General features: G+C 49.0%; 2 protein-coding genes across 3 annotated transcripts; both read left to right on the forward strand.

Annotated features, from left to right (window-relative positions):
- The first annotated feature begins 283 nt into the window (after window positions 1–283).
- ALDOC (aldolase, fructose-bisphosphate C) lies at window positions 284–4,021 on the forward strand. Its single transcript, XM_059047367.2, has 9 exons — window positions 284–499; window positions 1,586–1,707; window positions 1,794–2,005; window positions 2,119–2,173; window positions 2,268–2,428; window positions 2,550–2,633; window positions 2,877–3,051; window positions 3,192–3,391; window positions 3,521–4,021. The coding sequence occupies exons 2-9, from the start codon at window positions 1,596–1,598 to the stop codon at window positions 3,614–3,616; spliced, it is 1,095 nt and encodes a 364-aa protein (XP_058903350.1). The 5' UTR covers window positions 284–499; window positions 1,586–1,595; the 3' UTR covers window positions 3,617–4,021.
- Window positions 4,022–5,929: 1,908 nt separating this feature from the next.
- Window positions 5,930–19,286, forward strand: PIGS (phosphatidylinositol glycan anchor biosynthesis class S). 2 transcript variants are annotated; one of them, XM_059047360.2, is made up of 12 exons: window positions 5,930–6,039; window positions 6,326–6,465; window positions 6,550–6,661; window positions 11,502–11,591; window positions 12,017–12,108; window positions 13,592–13,799; window positions 14,082–14,224; window positions 15,163–15,277; window positions 16,189–16,334; window positions 16,889–16,989; window positions 17,777–17,987; window positions 18,346–19,286. In XM_059047360.2, the coding sequence occupies exons 1-12, from the start codon at window positions 6,006–6,008 to the stop codon at window positions 18,619–18,621; spliced, it is 1,668 nt and encodes a 555-aa protein (XP_058903343.1). In that variant the 5' UTR covers window positions 5,930–6,005; the 3' UTR covers window positions 18,622–19,286. The 2 variants fall into 2 exon arrangements, with proteins under 2 accessions (XP_058903343.1, XP_066877823.1); XM_067021722.1 differs by lacking the exon at window positions 5,930–6,039 and having other exon boundaries at window positions 6,049–6,465.
- The last annotated feature ends 69 nt before the right edge of the window (window positions 19,287–19,355 follow it).

Here is a 19,355-nt window from a genome sequence, read left to right on the forward strand (position 1 = left end):
GGGCGTGAGGACAGAGAAACTCAGTTCCTTACTCTCTGCCCTGGACTCCCACACTGTTGGTGCCTGTGTCCCACCTAACCCAACTGTTGTGATTGTTTAGGTGACCCTTCTTCACCAGACCAGGCTTCGTCCCCAACAGCCCTCACAGTGCGCTGAGCATGGTAAAGGCGATTGTGGCAGAAATGAGGCGAGGCCATTTCCTGCCCATGGGGCCTCCACCAGGTGGGAGGGGGACAGTGCGCAACCACCTCTGAGATCCCGATAGAGTAGTCACTCCACCTCGCCGCCCCGCCTCTGTGGGCGAGGCCTCGCCACGGAGTCCAGTCCTGGGAGAGGGCGTGGCCAGGGCAGGGAGGTGCTGGCCCCGCCCTCCGGGGGAGTCACGTAGCTCTGCAGTAGCCGCAGCCTCATTTACAGGAGCCGGGCTTGGAGCCGAAGCTGCTGCGGACCTGAAGCCGAGCTGCTCCTGTGGCTGCCGCAGCTAACTCTCCGCTCACAGGTGAGGCCCGGGGTGAAGCGGGAGTTGCTCAGCATCTCCGCTTCCTCTCCCTGACTCTTCTTTCTGCCTTCCTTACCCTGCTCCTGGGGGCCCCTGGATGTGCCTTCTCAGCTCTCTTCTTACATTCTCTCTCCTTTCTGTCCACTGGAAACCCCACACCACTGCTCAGCTTCTCCCACACCACTCCTTCCTCTTAAGCTCTTATGCAGCTTTTCCAATCCTAAATCTTCTGCCTACTGGATTTTTCCTTGGGGTTAGCCTCTCTCACCCAGACCATTTTAATCTCAGCCTGCTGCCTCTGCTAGGCTGAGTTCCCTCTCCAGTTCTCCTCTCTTCATGGTCCCCCTGGTCTAGGTCCTTCCACCTGACTAGTTAGCCTGTCTCACCATCATCTCCCCACAAGTCTCCTCCCTGTTGCTCCTGCATCTCTCCCTCTCTCTCCTCTCAGGCTCTCTCCTCATTCCTTTGAACCCTGATCCTCTGCTCCCATTCTCCTGACTGCCTCGGCAGTTAGGTTCAGGGAATGGAGAGGAGGTTATGGAAGCCTGTGGCCATTTTTTGTGCCACTCCTCCTCCCTACCCCCACTCTTTTCCTCCAGAAGCTGAGGGAAGAGGGGTGATGGGTAATTTTGCCTCATTCTGAAGCCTCTGAAGTAAGTGCATTTTCCCTCAGGGCCCTGCTGAGGATGAGAAGGGGGAAGTTGGAAAGGCCAGGGCTTACGCCCACCGGAAGAAGGGGCCAAATTCAGTGAAAACAGGGTTGGCATCTTTATTTGGGCAGCAGTTTCATAAGAAGACCTGCAGCTTTGGGGCTGCTCACCTCCCCACCCCCACCCTGGGGCTGGGAAGGGTGCCCAACAGGGACAAAAGGAGATGTGGGAACTGGGGTCCTGAGCCTGCTGGCTGTCAGAGGGATTGGTGCCATTTTAATGCCCAGGACCCACGCCAAGGACTGCTGCTGCCCTGTTCCCAGCCCCTCCTTGCTGGGGTGGAAGGAAAAGGCCATTCCTCTCCATATGGGCAGGAGAGGAAGCAGAGGAGGTAGTGGGTGGGGTCCAGCTTTTATACCTTGTCTCCATTCCACAGAACTGTCACCATGCCTCACTTGTACCCAGCCCTTTCTGCTGAGCAGAAAAAGGAGTTGTCCGACATTGCCCTCCGGATTGTGGCTCCAGGCAAAGGCATTCTGGCCGCAGATGAGTCTGTAGGTAGGTGGGGGCCTGTGGTCAGGTGGGGAAGAGGTGTCCAGGGAGCCCTGGGGATGACCTTACCACCCTACTTTGTTTGCCCCCAGGCAGCATGGCCAAGCGGCTGAGCCAAATTGGGGTGGAGAACACAGAGGAGAATCGCCGGTTGTACCGTCAGGTCCTGTTCAGTGCTGATGACCGTGTGAAGAAGTGCATTGGAGGTGTCATATTCTTCCATGAGACACTCTACCAGAAAGATGATAATGGTGTCCTCTTCGTCCGTACCATCCAGGATAAGGGCATTGTCGTGGGCATCAAGGTGCAGCCACTGGCCCTGGATGGGGGCTGAGCATGGAAATAGGTGTGTGGGTGTGAGGGGTGGCAAGCGGAATCCTGCCAGGGTTCAGTTCTGTGCCTGTGTTTCCCCTTCAGGTTGACAAGGGTGTAGTGCCTCTAGCCGGGACTGATGGAGAAACCACCACTCAAGGTACAGGAAGGGTGGGCTTCAGGACCACAGGGTTGTTGGGTGGTTGCTGCTGGCAAAGAGGAGCAGAGTAATGAGGCTGGCACTATGCCTGCAGGGCTGGATGGGCTCTCGGAACGCTGTGCCCAGTACAAGAAGGATGGCGCCGACTTCGCCAAGTGGCGCTGCGTACTGAAAATCAGTGAACGTACACCCTCAGCACTTGCCATTCTGGAGAATGCCAACGTGCTGGCCCGCTATGCCAGCATCTGCCAGCAGGTGTGCCTATGTGTGTGAGAGGGGGTCAGATGGGTGCTCTGTGCCTGGTGGCGAGAGGGTTACATGGCTTTCTTCCATCTTACCTACTGCCCATCCCAAGCTACTCTGCTCTTACCTGCAGAATGGGATTGTGCCTATTGTGGAACCTGAGATCCTGCCTGATGGAGACCATGACCTCAAACGTTGCCAGTACGTTACAGAGAAGGTGAGTCCACACCTGGGCACAGACATATACCACAGAGAAAGCCTGACAGGGAGCCTGTTCCCCACAGTCCCTGGCTCAGATGCAGGCACCTTCCTCAAGCACTCTTTTACTTGACCCCAGAATGTACCTGTGAGTCTGACCTGTACCCACCCTCACAGTCATGCCCACCCAACCCTAGACAAGGAACATAATGTAGTGAGTGGCAGGGGCCCAGAACCTTAGTAAACCTCCTCTGACCCCCAGGTCCTGGCTGCGGTGTACAAGGCCCTGAGTGACCATCACGTGTACCTGGAGGGGACCCTGCTCAAGCCCAACATGGTGACACCTGGCCATGCCTGTCCCATTAAGTATAGCCCAGAGGAGATTGCCATGGCAACTGTCACTGCCCTTCGTCGCACTGTGCCCCCAGCTGTCCCAGGTACCACCCTGCTTCCAAACCTGTTCCTTTCCCTAAGACCCATTCTCACGTTCTTCCCCCGTTCTTGTGGCCTCCAGGGGTTCCTTACCCCGGAAAAATAAGGAGTGATCAATCAGTTTGTCTTCTCTTCTCCACCCTAGGAGTGACCTTTCTGTCTGGGGGTCAGAGTGAAGAGGAGGCATCTCTCAACCTCAATGCTATCAACCAATGCCCCCTTCCCCGGCCCTGGGCCCTCACCTTCTCCTATGGGCGTGCCCTGCAGGCCTCTGCACTCAACACCTGGCGAGGGCAACGGGATAATGCTGGGGCCGCCACTGAGGAGTTCATCAAGCGGGCCGAGGTTGGGAGCTAGAGGTGGTGGGTGGGGAGGTGATGTGTAGCTAGGCGGGGTCAGCACCCAGAGGCTGTAGTCTGGGAGGGTTCAGCACCTGTGGACTGGGTCGGCCTCCTTAGCCCCTTCCTTTTGCAGGTGAATGGCCTTGCGGCCCAGGGCAAGTATGAAGGCAGCGGAGAAGATGGTGGAGCGGCAGCACAATCCCTCTACGTTGCCAACCACGCCTACTGAGTACCCACTCCATACCATAGCCCTCGGCCCGGCCACCTGCACCCAATTTTGCCTGTAGTTACAGCCAGGGCCAAGTAGCCATGAAGAGTGGAGATGCCTCCACCCAGCACTGAGTCATCTTCCTTTTTTCTCCTCCCCTCCCCTCTCCAATTGCTGCACCTGGGACCATTGGATGGGAGGATAGGGAGCCCCTCATGACCGAGGGCAGGAGAACTTGCTAGAAGTCAGAGCAGGATGCCTGGGTCTCTCCCCTGCCTCTGCCAGCCCCCACAATTTCCCCATGATGAGGTTGCTTCTCCTTGGGCTCTCCTTGCCCACCCTCTCTCCTGGGATCAGAGGGTAGGGCACCAGAGCTGACTCATGCTTTGGGTACATACCACATAGCAAATAAATGGTAGCAAAACATGCTACTTTGTCTGTCTTTTTTACACATCCAATTCCCACCTCCCAGTTTCTGATCTCTGCTGACTACTGTCTCTGAGCCCTCTCTGACTGTGGAGGTAGAGAGGGTGGGTTTTGAGTTTTACTGGGCTTTAAGTTTTTGGGGGGAGGGGCACACCCAGTCACCATTCTCAGCTCAGGTTCTTGCTGTTGATGTCCGAGGCTGGAGCGTGGCAGTATGGAGGGCTGTGAGTCTTTCGGGAACTGCCACTTCAGAGGCACTCGGCAGCAGGTGCAGAAGGATGGAGTGAGGCAGGACTCAACCTACTTCTGAACGCAGCTTTTGCACGTGGCCCCAAGCTGGGATAAGAGGCGATGGGAGGAGTCTCTCACCTCTCAGCTGTGTTGAGCCCTGCTGAGGCTTGATACATTTCACCAGGGGGAGCCACAGCAGAAGGGGCACCTGGGTTGCCCAACGGGGAAAATCCCCAGGGCTCAGCGATGCGACACATTAGGGTATCTAGGAGGTTGCCGAGAGCTATTGCTTACTCCCATTTGGGATAGATAGGGGCACAGAGGGAGCCAATTTAAGGGTCTGGGCAAGAGCAGACCTGGTGAAGTCTCATAATGAACTTTGACCACTTAGCTTGGACGTGGGTCTGTAGGTGGAGCACCTGGGTCTATCTGAGCAGATGAAAAGATGAGAGAACCTGCTGTGTGTTCTGTGTGAACTGGGGAGGCCATTCTCTGTGCACAACCAATGCTCCGCCCAGCTAATTATTGCAGTATGGGAGTGTAGGCCCAGTGTGGCCTGATCTTTTATTAATTAAAATAGCTCAGGGGCTTCCCTGGTGGTGCAGTGGTTGAGAGCCCCACTGCCGATGCAGGGGACACAGGTTCGTGCCCCGGTCTGGGAAGATCCCACATGCCGTGGAGCGGCTGGGCCCGTGAGCCATGGCCACTGAGCCTGCGCGTCCGGAGACTGTGCTCCGCAACGGGAGAGGCCACAACAGTGAGAGGCCCGCGTACCGCAAAAAAAAAAATAAAATAAAAAATAAAAGCTCAATCTTACATATTAGTCTCCTGCCAGGCCCTATTCTAATCATTTTACAGTTGTTAACTCATTTACTACAACAATTCTACATAAAGTAGATACTATTGCTATTCCTATTTTATTTATTTATTAAAACAATTTTATTTTTCTTGGCCACGTCACGTGGCATGTGGGATCTTAGTTCCCCGAATCGAACCCACGCCGCCTGCAGAGTCCTAACCATTGGACCGCCAGGGATTTCCCTGCTATCCCTATTTTAATATGAGGAAACATGCACAGAAAGGTTAATTAATTTCTCAAGCTCACTCAGGTAAAGTGGTGAAGCTGGGATTTGAACCCAAGTGACCAGGATCATCCAGAATTCTGTGCTCATGAATTTTCAAGAATTTTAAGTGAGGTATTCAGACTTTAACAAGTTGTAAATGAATTCAAATGAATTTTAAAAATATTAAATGAGCTAAATATCCTTAAAAGGTACTATTAGCTTGCTTCTCCGGAAGAGGAGCTTTATAATACGGATGATAAACAATGATCCTGATGAGCGACTTTCCGTGTGCTCTTTCCATGAATGACCTCATTTTAGTCAAGTATCTCCATTTTTCAGATGTGAACACTGAGACTTAAGAGCTTCCCGTGGTCTCCCGGCTAGTATTTAACAACTGCAGAGTTTGCGCTCTTATTCCCTGGGCTAGGAGTGGGTTCCACAAGGAAGCGGAAGGTATCTTTCTGCAAAACCGAAACCCGCACAGCTCCTCAATCGCCGGGTCAGCGTCCTTTCAAGCTCCGGGAGAAGCTCCCTGCGCACCCCGCCCACCCTTCGTCGGTTTTCGTCTAGATTGCCGCTCGTGATTGGTCACGATCGCTGCCGTGGGCACTCCTACTCCTTGCGGGTTTCCGATTGGGGGAGGCCTACGCAGCTCCTCCCCTCGGCGGCAAGAGCGGTTGGAAGCGAGTATGGCGGCCCCCGGGGCCGCAGCTACAGACCTAGGTGCGGTGGCATTCGGAAGGGGGCTGCGGCTCGCGGATTGCGAGGGAGGAATGCGGCGGTGGGGACTGTGTGTGCCTTAGGTCCCTGGCACAGAGGATGGGGGTTCGGGGTTCGTCTCAGGAAGAATCCCTTCAGACTAGGGTCCGGGCCCCTCGCCGGGGAATCCCTTCGAATGCGGGTTGCGAGGTTCTGAGTACAGGTTGCCGGGGCTCTTCCGCGTCGGGGGTGGGGCCGGCACCCAAGCCCACCCCTGGCGGCGCCTCAGTGGATCCCCCCGTGTCCCCAGAGGTGGTTCGAGGCAAGCGCGCCGCTCTCTTCTTCGCCGCGGTGGTCATCGTGCTGGGGCTGCCGCTCTGGTGGAAGACCACGGAGACCTACCGGGCCCCATTGCCTTACTCCCAGATCAGTGGGCTGAATTCCCTGCAGGTAAGACCTCGGTGGCGGAGGACCAGGGGACAGCCCACCGGCAAGATGGAGACTCACTGATGGCCCTGCTACTTCTTCCCGCAGCTCCGGCTCATGGTGCCGGTCACTGTCGTGTTTACCCAGGAATCAGTGCCATTGGACGACCAGGAAAAGCTGCCCTTCACCGTTGTGCATGAGAGAGAGATCCCTCTGAAGTGTGAGTTCCTGATCAGGGCTGCCTTTCTGGTCTGAGTTCAGTCCGCAGATAGGTTGTATAGGAGGAGCACGGGTATCCCGTAAAGGTGATTACAAACTTATTAAAAGGCCACTTTGAATGAACAGTGTGTTTGCTAAGAAAAAAAGTAGATTTAAATGCAGTATTCACCATTAAAGGGGCAGTTTTATTCATAAAACAGTTGTGCTACCTGATCAGAAGTAGGTGATGCTCATTACGGGACAGGGGAGGATGTGGGATGTACTGGAATGAACAACAGGGTTTGGAATCAATTTGGACTTACATACAGGCCTTATTCAGTTTAACATTAAATACTTTACGGAGTGTTAAGCACGTAGATATCAGGAATTTGGGGATGAATAAGAAATTGATATTGGTTTCAAGAAATTCATAGGTAGGGGAGAGAGACAAAGAAATCACAGAAGTATATAAGAAACAGAGATTGTACTTAAGAAAGAGACTATAACTGTCTGGAGGAAAGAAAGGTAGAGAAGGTTTTGAGGGCTGTAATTTTTTTTTTTTTTTTTTTTTCGGTACGCGGGCCTCTCACCGTCGTGGCGTCTCCCGTCGCGGAGCACAGGCTCCGGACGCGCAGGCTCGGCCGTGGCTCACGGGCCCAGCCGCTCCGCAGCACTTGGGACCAGGGCACGAACCCTTGTCCCCTGCATCGGCAGGCGGACTCTCAACCAGTGCGCCACGAGGGAAGCCCCGAGGGCTGTAATTTTTAAGCCAGATTTTTAAAGGATGTGTAGGAATTCAAGTTAAATGAGGAGGAGAGGGAGGGATATCACTAGTTAGTAATAATGATAGCTAATATTAGTTGTTCATTATATGTCAGAAACTTGGTGAAACACTTTACACGTGTTGCCTCATTTAATCCTAACATTATGATCCCCATTTTAAGTCTCTTGTCTCTTTTATTATATACCAGCTCTCCCTACCCCATCCCAATATACTTGTTTTCATTGATTTGTTGGAGAAACCAGGTCATATGTTTGATAGAACATCTCACATTCTGGATTTGGCAGATTTCTTCCTCCTGGTTTCATTTAACTTATTTCTCTAGTATCCATATTTCTTATGAACTGGTAGTTAGATCTAGAGGTTTACTTAAAATCAGTTTTTTTAAAATTTTTTAAAATTTATTTTTTAATTTAATTTATAATTTGGCTGCATTGGGTCTTCATTGCTGCGCACAGTCTTTCTCTAGTTGCAGCGAGCGGGGGCTACTCTTTGATGTGGTGCAAGGGCTTCTCATTGAGGTGGCTTCTCTTTTTGCAGAGCATGGGTTCTAGGTACACAGGCTTCAGTAGTTGCAGCACACGGGCTCAGTAGTTGCAGCACGTTGGCTCAGTAGTTGTGGCTTGAGGGCTCTAGAGAGCAGGCTCAGTAGTTGTGGTGCACGGGCTTAGTTGCTCTGCAGCATGTGGGATCATCCTGGACCAGGGCTCAAACCATGTCCCCTGCATTGGCAGGCAGATTCTTAAGCACTGCGCCACCAGGCAAGTCCTAAATTTATTTTTTGGCCTCACTTCGTGGCATGCAGGATCTTAGTTCCCCAACCGGGGATCGAACCTGTGCCCCCTTCAGTGGAAGCACAGAGTCCCAACCACTGGACTGCTAGGGAAGTCCCCAGGTTCAGTTTTGGTTTTTTTTTAACATCTTTATTGGAGTATAATTGCTTTACAATGTTGTGTTAGTTTCTGCTGTATAACAAAGTGAATCAGCTATATATATATACATATATCCCCATATCCCTTCCCTCTTGCATCTCCCTCCCACCCTCCCTATCCCACCCCTCTAGGTGGTCACAAAGCACTGAGCTGATCTCCCTGTGCTATGCAGCTGCTTCCCACTAGCTATCTATTTTACATTTGGTACTGTATATAGGCACATATATGCAATGGAATATTACTCAGCTATAAAAAGAAACGAAATTGAGTTATATGTAGTGAGGTGGATGGACCTAGAGTTTGTCATACAGAGTGACATAAGTCAGAAAGAGAAAAACAAATACTGGATGCCAGCACAAATATATGGAATCTAAAAAAAAAAAAAATGGTTCTGAAGAACCTAGGGGCAGGACAGGAATAAAGACGCAGACGTAGAGAATGGACTTGAGGACATGGTGAGGGGGAAGGGTAAGCTGGGATGAAGTGAGAGAGTGGCATGGACATATATACACTACCATGTTCAGTGTTTTTTTTTTTTTGGTTTTTTGTTTGTTTGTTTGTTTTTCGGTATGTGGGCCTCTCACTGTTGTGGCCTCTCCGGTTGCGGAGCACAGGCTCCAGACGCGCAGGCTCAGCGGCCATGGCTCACGGGCCCAGCCACTCCGCGGCATGTAGGATCTTCCCAGACCGGGGCATGAACCCGTGTTCCCTGCATGAGCAGGCGGATTCTCAACCACTGTGCCACCAGGGAAGCCCCATGTTCAGTTTTTTAGGCAAGAATACTTTACAGTTGGTGTGTTGTACTTCCTATTGTGTTATATTATGTAGTGGCCTGGTTGTTTCATTTTGGGTAATACAAAGATGATTATTTAGTTCAGATATTGTCAACTTGATTTCTGTATTTTAGTTCTCTGTCAACCTTTCACCTGATGATTTTAGCATCTGTTGATACTGGAATTCATTTCATTAGGTTGCAAAATGGCAATTTTAAAATTCTGCCATTTCTTCTGCATTCTTCTGGAATTCTGTAAAGAACTTTCCTAATAAATTTTAGGTTCAGCTTGTCAGTTCCAGGTGGTGAAATAAATCCCTTTGGGATTGATTTACATGTTTAGATTAACTTGGAGAGAATTGATATCCTGAGAATATTTTAGTTTTTCCATCTAGGAGCCTTGTATGTGTTTCCATTTTATTCAGATCTTCTTTTATGTCATTGAGTAAAGTCCTGTTTTTTTTTTTAACATCTTTATTGGCATATAATTGCTTTACAATGGTGTGTTAGTTTCTGCTTTACAACAAAGTGAATCAGTTATACATATACATATGTTCCCATATCTCTTCCCTCTTGCGGCTCCCTCCCTCCCACCCTCCCTATCCCACCCCTCTAGGTGGTCACAAAGCACAGAGCTGATCTCCCTGTGCTATGGCGGCTGCTTCCCACTAGCTATCCACCCTACGTTTGGTAGTGTATATATGTCCATGCCACTCTCTCACTTCGTCACAGCTTACCCTTCCCCCTCCCCATATCCTCAAGTCCATGCTCTAGTAGGTCTGTGTTTCATTCCCGTCCTACCCCTAGTCTCTTTATGACATTTTTTTTTCTTAGATTCCATATATATGTGTTAGCATACGGTGTTTGTTTATCTCCTTCTGACTTAACTTCACTCTGTATGATGGACTCCATGTCCATCCACCTCACTACAAATAACTCAGTTTCATTTCTTTTTATGTCTGAGTAATATTCCATTGTATATATGTGCCACATCTTCTTTATCCATTCATCTGTTGATGGACACTTAGGTTGCTTCCATGTCCTGGCTATTGTAAATAGAGTTGCAATGAACATTTTGGTACATGACTCTGTTTGAATTATGGTTTTCTCAGGGTATATGCACAGTAGTGGGATTGCTGGGTCATATGGTAGTTCTATTTGTAGTTTTTTAAGGAAGCTCCATACTGTTTTCCATAGTGGCTGTATCAGTTTACATTCCCACCAGCAGTGCAAGAGTGTTCCCTTTTCTCCACACCCTCTCCAGCATTTGTTGTTTCTAGAGTTTTTGATGATGGCCATTCTGACCGGTGTGAGATGATATCTCATTGTAGTTTTGATTTGCATTTCTCTAATGATTAATGATGTCGAGCATTCTTTCATGTGTTTGTTGGCAATCTGTATATCTTCTTTGGAGAAATGTCTATTTAGGTCTTCTGCCATTTTTGGATTGGGTTGTTTGTTTTTTTGTTATTGAGCTACATGAGTTGCTTATAAATTTTGGAGATTAATCCTTTGTCAGTTGCTTCATTTGCAATTATTTTCTCCCATTCTGAGGGTTGTCTTTTGGTCTTGTTTATGGTATCCTTTACTGTGCAAAAGCTTTTAAGTTTCATTAGGTCCCATTTGTTTATTTTCTGTTTGTTTTTTTTTCTTACATTTTTGTACATGTATTCCTGGATATTTTTATATTCTTTATTGTTACTGCAATTGGGATTTTAAAAAATACTTGCTTTTTTAATTGGATACTGCTGGTATTTATTAGAAAGCTACCCATTCTTGCATTTTCTTATAATAGTTTTTTAGTTGGTTCTCTTTGATTCCCTTTGAAAATAATTATCCTACTTCAAAAAGTGACCATTTTGTCTGTTTCTTTCAAATATTCATGTTTCTCTTTTTTCACTTACTGCATTGGTCAGGAACTTCAGGAAGAACAGTGCTAAATAATAGAGGAGATAGCAGGCATCCTTGTTTTAGTGCTAATTTTAATGGAACTATAGTGTTTTGTCATTAAGTGTGTATCTTATTTTTATCAAGAATGTTCACTGAGTTTATTTTGAGACATCTATTGAAATGATCATATGGTTTTCCTCCTTTTACCTACTAATGTAATGAATATTGTAATAGATTTCCCTGTGGGGAGGGTACTTCAGGTTGAAGGTACACAGCGAGAGGCAAGAGCTGGGCAGGTGGAAGAGGTGGAGTGTCATGTATTTATATCATCCATGCAGAAATCATTAGAATTGGCTGTTGCCAATGCTTGGTATTTGTCTGCAAACTATCATCTTGCTCTCCTCAGACACTGGACAGCATTAGGGCTGGAAGGGTGGGCAGAGTCTGACACTTGCTCTTCTCATCATGCTTCTTTCTTTTCTCTAAGACAAATTGAAAATCAAATGCCGTTTCCAGAAGGCCTATCGGAGGGCTTTGGATCATGAGGAGGAGGCCCTGTCATTGGGCAGTATACAAGGTACTAGGAGGGGTGATCATTTTAACAGGAAGCCCTCTTTTTCCTTCTGATCTCTAAGTGTGTAGTTTCTATATCTTGTCCCTTTTTTTTGCGGGGGGCGGGGGGAAGCTGTGCCGTGTGTCCTGCAAGGATCTCAGTTCCCTGACCAGGGATTGAACCTGGGCCACGGCAGTGAAAGCCTGGAATCCTAACCACTAGGCCACCAGGGAACTCCCTCTATAACTTGTCTTCACTCCAAAATCTCTCTGGGAAAGCTGGGAATGAGATACCTTGTGTCTCAGCCTGGGCCACCAAGGGCCAAGCCTGGCCACAGTGTCAGCTGGGTGTGAGCGGGAGGTGGAGTGATGCGTTAGGCACCGTGTGGGAGCCAGAGGGAGAGGGAATGGTGTTTTCGCTCCTGGTACACCACCTGTTCTTGTCCCCAGAGGCAGAAACCATGTTTGCTGAGCCATCGGAGCAAGCAGAGGGCTCCCTGACAGTGTACGTGATCTCTGAACACTCCTCACTTCTCCCTCAGGTAGGGTGAGCAGAGAGGCTGCGGACATGCCTTCTCCCTTCAGCTTGTCCTCTCCTAAGTCTCTTCCGTGCAGTATTGCTGCCCATTCCTTCCATTTGCTACAGAAAACTCTCCTCAAGTATTTTTTTAAAAGAATACAAATAGGGATTGTTTTCATTGACTCTGGGTCTTTCTAAATCCAAGGCTTGTATGTGGTTAAAGTTTCTTTAAAAAAAAATATATATATATATATATATATATTATTTATTTATTTATTTTGGCTGCATTGGGTTTTCGTTGCTGCATGTGGGCTTTCTCTAGTTGCGGCGAGCGGGGGCTACTCTTCGTTGAGGTGCGCGGGCTTCTCATTGCAGTGGCTTCTCTTGTTGCGGAGCACGGACTCTAGAGCGCAGGCTCAGTCGTTGTGGCACACAGGCTTAGTTGCTCTGCGGCATGTGGGATCTTCCCAGACCCGGGCTCGAATCCATGTCCCCTGCATTGGCAGGTGGATTCTTAACCACTGCACTATCAGGGAAGTCCTAAAGTTCCAATTTAAAGTGGAAAAACAATCAATAGGGTTAAAGAAGCTGGTTTGAATGGGCTGTGATGATAATATGAGCAATATATTGACCTTTTTAGTTTCTGAGCAAAAGGCTTGGTGGGAGCTGTACCAGCTACCATTTTATTTTTAAATTTATAATGAAATATTTAATTATTACAAAAAGATGAAGGAAAATTTTAATAAACATCCATGTACCCACCCCCAGCTTGCAAACTATAATACAGCCCTGTGCATCTCCATGATTATATCCCATTCCCTTGCAGCCAAAGGTGACCATAGTTTATATGTATCATTTTCATATTTTTCTTTCAAGTTTTATCACATATATCTCTATAAACAATATGTTTAATTTTATATATTTTTGAACTTTATATAAATGCCGTAATGCAGCACATGTTCTTCTCCAGTTTTCATTTTGCTTGACCTTTATGTTTGAATCATCTATGATAATATGTCTAGTTGAATCTAATGCATTCATTTAAAATTCTGTCTAATGTTTCATTGTATAAACATATCACAATTTATCCATTCTGTTGCTGACAGGCATTTGGATTGTCTCCAGTTTTATCCTATTACAAATAATGCTGCTGTGAAAATTCTTGTACTTGCCTCTTTGCCATTTGCCATTTACTTACATCAAACTTTCCAGTTGTTTGTTTATTCTTGCTCAGCATGCCGTCTCTTAGTTTCCAGCCCATGAAGATATAACTGTTGCCTGCACCTATGTCAACTGGGAAGGAGAAGGGAACTGAAATGAATGAAAACACTCATATATACCCATAGCTCAGAAATGTTGACATAATAGTTCGCAATGAATCTAGAGAGAGGTGCAGTCCTGTTGGTCGGTGGCAAAAGGCCAGATTCTCAAAGACAGGAGCCAGAGTGCTCTTCTGCTTTCTTCCCTGAGCTGTGGGTATTCTGTCCCTTGCTTGCCCCTCATAGGACATGATGAGCTACATTGGGCCCAAGAGGATGGCAGTTGTGCGGGGGATAATGCACCGGGAGGCCTTTAACATCATTGGCCGCCGTGTAATCCAAGTAGCCCAGGCCATGTCTTTGACTGAGGATGTGCTTGCTGCAGCCTTGGCTGACCACCTCCCAGAGGACAAGTGGAGCTCTGATAAGAGGCGGCCTCTCAAGTCCAGCTTGGGTAGGGTGACTGGGCTGTGCCACGGGAAGGGAGAGGGAAATGAATTATGTGGAGACAGTGGGGCAGGAAGGGAATCTGCATGCAAACGCTTCACTCCTTTCTTCTGTGGTTTCATCTTTTTCTTAAAGCACTCAGTGTTCCTCATCCCAGTTTTATCCTCCCTTTGCGTCCATGATGGCAACCAGCCCCATTTCAGAGGAGAACCAAGTTCAACCCAGCCAGGGGTACAGGCTGCCTTTGATCCACAGATGCCTCTGGCTTCCCTGACTCCTGTTTTTATAGGCTATGAAATCACCTTCAGTTTACTCAACCCTGACCCCAAGTCCCATGACGTCCACTGGGACATCGAGGGGGCTGTCCGGCGCTATGTGCAGCCCTTCCTGAATGCCCTCAGGGCTGTGGGCAACTTCTCTGTGGACTCTCAGGTGAGACTGGAAACAAGTTGAGGAGGCCTTTTCCCAGCTGCACCATCCTTTTCCAAGTCCCTCCATATTTGACATTTACAAGTGTAGTCTGTTTTTCCAGCTCTTTGAGCTTGCTGATTTGCCAGGAAATTCCTGTGTATGTATATGGTTCTGGGTCTACTTTCCCTCCTTGGTGTCCAGCTTGGGGAGTTTTGTCAATCCTTGTTAAAAAAGTCACTTCCTTATGGCTCCCTCTGGAATTGTATTTAACAGTTGTGCCATCCTAAAAATTTATTAAAAAACAAACAAAAACACTTCCTGAAATATGTTAATGTAGTAACAATAAAGATGTGATGAATGTAGTCTTTTTAATTGCGCAGTGTCCTTTTAGGGAAAAGGTGGGAGAAATTTTTATCAGTTCTTGGTAGTGGGAGAAATTACTTCTGAATAACTTATTTGATTTGATCTTGTGGACACTGAATTATGCTATTCTTTGTTTAGGCTGTGAGAAAGCCTGGTAAAATAATGTGGTGTTCAAAACATGGATTTAGTGTATTAACTTTACCCTTAGCTTTGTTATTTTTTTCCCTACTCCTGTTTTCTCTCAGCCTTGATTTTTTTTTTTTTTTTTTTTTTTTTTTTTTTTTTTTGTGGTACGCGGGCCTCTCACTGTTGTGGCCTCTCCGGTTGCGGAGCACAGGCTCAGCGGCCATGGCTCACAGGCCCAGCCGCTCCGCGGCATGTGGGATCCTCCCGGACCGGGGCACGAACCCGTGTCCCCTGCATCGGCAGGCGGACTGTCAACCACTGCGCCACCAGGGAAGCCCCGGCCTTGATTTTTGTCTCTTATATTTTGCCCTGCCTAATGGTTAGCTTTTTAAGGCACCTCAAATCTTTTGGGGGGACAAATTGGAATATAGCTCCGTAGACAAATAGCATGCTCTCTCTTTGCTCTACAGATCCTTTACTACGCAGTGCTGGGGGTAAACCCCCGCTTTGACCCAGCTTCCTCCAGCTATTATTTGGCCGCACACAGCCTCCCCCACGTCATCAACCCAGTGGAGTCCCGGCTGGGTGAGCTCCTGATGATGAGGGTCTTTCTGCCAGGCCAGGGAAGGACCCTGAAGGCTCAGCCTGGGGTGGGAGGCGGGTTGTATATAGCGATGGCTCCCAGGGTGGGTTGGTCCAGGGGCGTTGAGGAGGTGCTGGGCATTTAGGCTCCTTTTTCACGATAGTCTGTTGACATTTCCATCTCCACACTGTCACATCCAAAAGCATTGATTAAACATTCTCAGCACTTTTTATAAACAAATGAATAGGCTGCGTCTCCCTCCGTGCAAGCCATCCAGGAAAAATATGGCCACACATGTAGGAAAGACAACAGCAGAAGTACATGAAGGCAGAATTTGAATTGACAGTTCTGCTGATTGAGGCTGAGGAACCTTGAAGCTGGGGTTACAATTTTTCATTTTGGCACTGGTACCTCAGAAGAGTAGGTAGTAGAGTACAGTAGAACTGTAATAGAGGCAAACCAAAGGGAGTATATCACTAGTTGTGGAATTTTAGGCACCAGGGTCAGGCTAGTGTGGACCAAGGGGTATGGGTGGGGCAGCACATGAGGCCTTGGCGAATTCCTCCTCCCTCCCTTCTTTCCTCCCTCCCTCCCTCCCTCCCTCCCTCCCTTCTTTCCTGCAAGGTCCAAGGGACTGCTTTATGGCACTGCCAAAAAAGGTGGGAGGCTGTTGGAGGAGAGGCAATTTGGGGGCAGTTTGAGGCTGAGGACTGCACTTCATGTATGTGGCACATCTCGGGAGAATGCTGAGGTTCTTTACCACAGAAACCCAGGCCTGGAGGATATCCTAGTGATTATCAGTTGGGGAAAATGAGGCACAGAGTGAGTGACCAGCAAGTTAGAGGCTGACCTGGACCTAAGATCTAGACCCAACGTGTTTGGTGTACTGACTCCCCTTCTCTTTGTGCCACAGGATCCAGTGCTGCCTCCCTTTACCCTGTGCTCAACTTTCTACTCTATGTTCCTGAGCTTGCCCACTCCCCCCTGTACATTCAGGACAAGGATGGGGCTCCAGTGGCCACCAACGCCTTCCACAGTCCCCGCTGGGGTGGCATTATGGTATGGTCACACCACGGAGACCCCAGAGCCCAAATGTCAGGGATGTTCCTTGAGACTGTTCCTTCTGTTGTTCCTCTGGTGTCCTCTGTGGCCCAGCCTGGGTTGGGGGGTGGCGGTGAGGTGCTGTGAGCTCGTGCCCCACCCACCCCCCGCCAGCCCCACTGCTTCTTATTTCCATCAGTGTTTATATAGTAGGACCCTTTTACACTTGCATTTTGCGCTGACTTAGGACTATTCTGTGTATAACTTAGATCTTGGCCCTGTTTGTGGGAGTCTTAACAGGTTGGGAATGTTGTCTCCCCTGTTAGATTGGAGCTTCTCATGGGTAGGAACTGTAAAATGGAATAAAAAATATTTCTTTAACGATTTTTGAGGGAGTAGAGGAGAAAATTTATATAAAGCTCCTAATAGCAGGTATTCCAAAAATATTAGGTTTGTAATTTTTAAAGAGCACGGAGTATGTCTTCCTTTCCTCTCATGGCCTCCAGAGTGTCTAGGACAGAGCTGTGCGTGGTCCTGGCGTGATGTTGAGGCACCCTTATTTCCCCCTGCAGGTATACAACGTGGACCCCAAAGCCTACAATGGCTCGGAGCTGCCAGTGAGAGTCAAGGTGGACATGGTGCGGGTGATGGAGGTGTTCCTGGCTCAGTTGCGGTGAGGTCCTGGGGGATCCACTTGGGGGCGAGGCCACTGAGACTGACCACAGTCTCCTGGGCTGACTGCAGTAAACCCTCACTTGGCAGGGATACCTTGGCTGTGCCTGGAGCCCCAAGGAAACCAAGAAAGGTTTCCAAGGACCACTTCATCCTTCTCTTAAGAGAGACTAGTTGTTGACAAAAAGTGTTATAGGAAAAATAGGCTCATGAATGTGAGGTCCATAGGCTGTGATTAGGGATGCTTAAGAAAATAGCTGTTAATTCTTGTGCGAACGGATCTATTGATAGTGGCCTCCTGATGCCCTGTGTTGAGTATTCTAAGGCTGTGTTTGGGCTCATCAGGGAAGAGGATTCTGATTGATTAGCAATGTCTACCATGGTGCAGGAATAGAGAGGCACAGCACGCATGCCTTGTCAGAGGTGGTCCTGGATCATCCCTTAACTAAGGCTCAGGGTTCCCATTTGTCCAAAGAGAGGGTAGACAGGGTGAGGGGATTAAACTAGTTAGTGTTAATTAGAAATATTTTAGCCATGGAACCTTTTTTCACACAAGATCTTAGAATATAGAAACAATATAGAAACAGGTAAAAGTGAAGAACCACTGGTTAAAGTGGGGCTTGGGGCTCTGTGTTATTTAGTGTTGCTGCTCACCCCCTAAGACGCTAAGGCACTTCCTACAACCCCTGTGGTTCTGGGTGAGATCGAAAATCCTAATACTTATTCTAGGAATCCTAACCATCTTCTCCCACCTTCTGCCCCTTTGACCTTCTTTGCTGTTCCTACAGGCTGCTCTTTGGGATTGCTCAGCCCCAGGTGCCTCCAAAATGCCTGTTTTCAGGGCCTAAGAGTGAAGGGATAATGAGCTGGGAGCTGGACCGGCTGCTCTGGGCTCGGTCAGTGGAGAACCTGGCCACAGCCACCACCACTCTCACTTCCCTGGCCCAGCTTCTGGGCAAGATCAGCAACATTGTCATCAAGGACGATGTGGCATCTGAGGTAAGCAGGCAGGGGATGGATTCTGTGGCCTAGGACTGGAGTGGCCAGCAGGGCCCAGGGTGTGGTGAAACCAGAGAGCCATTTGAGGTCCAGAGGATGTGTGGGCATGCCATCCTTGAGTGCCCAGGCTTCCTCTAGAGGTCAGGGCCAGCTCCCCAGTAAGGAGTCTAAGTACGGGTGTGAGGTGTTAAGCAGGCACTAAGAAGATACCCCCTAGCCCTTTTATCCTGGCCTCCATATATCCTGGGCGAACTCCAGGCAACCTGCCTGGTAGACGGAAGACACAGTGAGGCCCTCTCCCACCCTCCCCACCAACCGATGCCTAGGACTTTTTGGTAACGCCCTGCCCCCTTCCTAGGTGTACAGGGCTGTAGCTGCAGTCCAGAAGGCAGCGGAGGAGTTAGCCTCTGGGCACCTGGCCTCTGCCTTCATTGCCAGCCAGGAAGCTGTGACATCCTCAGAGTGTGCCTTTTTTGATCCCTCACTCCTCCACCTCCTCTATTTCCCTGATGACCAGAAGTTTGCCATCTACATCCCACTCTTCCTGCCTATGGCTGTGCCCATCCTCTTGTCCCTGTTCAAGATCTTCCTGGAGACTCGCAAGTCCTGGAAAAAGCCTGAGAAGATAGACTGAGCAGGGCAGCATCACATTTGGAAGCCTTCCTTTCCAGCCAGGAGGGGAGGTGTTAGATTGAGAGGCACATAATGGGGCCTGCCACAAATGACTTGTCTCCAGCCTGCTCTGTTGCCACCTACTCCAGCAGTCAAAGTATAACACTCCTTCCCGTTCTTCTGACTCAGGTCCCTCCCACTCTTCATCCCCCCACCCCCCACCCCCCATCCTCAAAAGACACATCATCTGGGCCTCCTCACCTGGCCTGAACTTGAAGGCCCTTTTCTGTCTCCCTCTGGAGCAGGGGCAGCTTGTGCTTCTGCCCTGTTCCTCACAGTCCTCTTGCCCTGAGAGGGAGCATTAGGGGAAAGCCCTGGGTTGGATTCTAGGGCCCTTCCCTCCACGCTTCTCTCTAACCCCTCAGGGAGAGCCCTAGCACTGCTCTCATAGAAGGGGCCAAGCGCCTGTCACCTCTGGGACCTTCTCCTTTACTCCCCTCCCTCCTGGCTGGCTACACCTGTTGGGTGCAGCCTGATGCTGGGTGTGGCAGAGGTTCCCTTCACCCTTTCATAGAGACAGTGTGGTGAGCGGGGAAAGTTCTGGACTTGGGATTAAACATGCCTGAATTCAAACCCTTGCTTCTGTACTTATCATCTGGGGAGCTTTGAACAAGCCACTTAATCCTCTCTGAGCCTCAGTTTTTCATTTGTTAAAATAGTACTAATGATACCTCCCCTACACGGTGGTTGTGAGGA

Source organism: Kogia breviceps, chromosome 19 (assembly GCF_026419965.1).
Source record: "Kogia breviceps isolate mKogBre1 chromosome 19, mKogBre1 haplotype 1, whole genome shotgun sequence".
Taxonomy (NCBI): Eukaryota; Metazoa; Chordata; class Mammalia; order Artiodactyla; family Physeteridae; genus Kogia; species Kogia breviceps.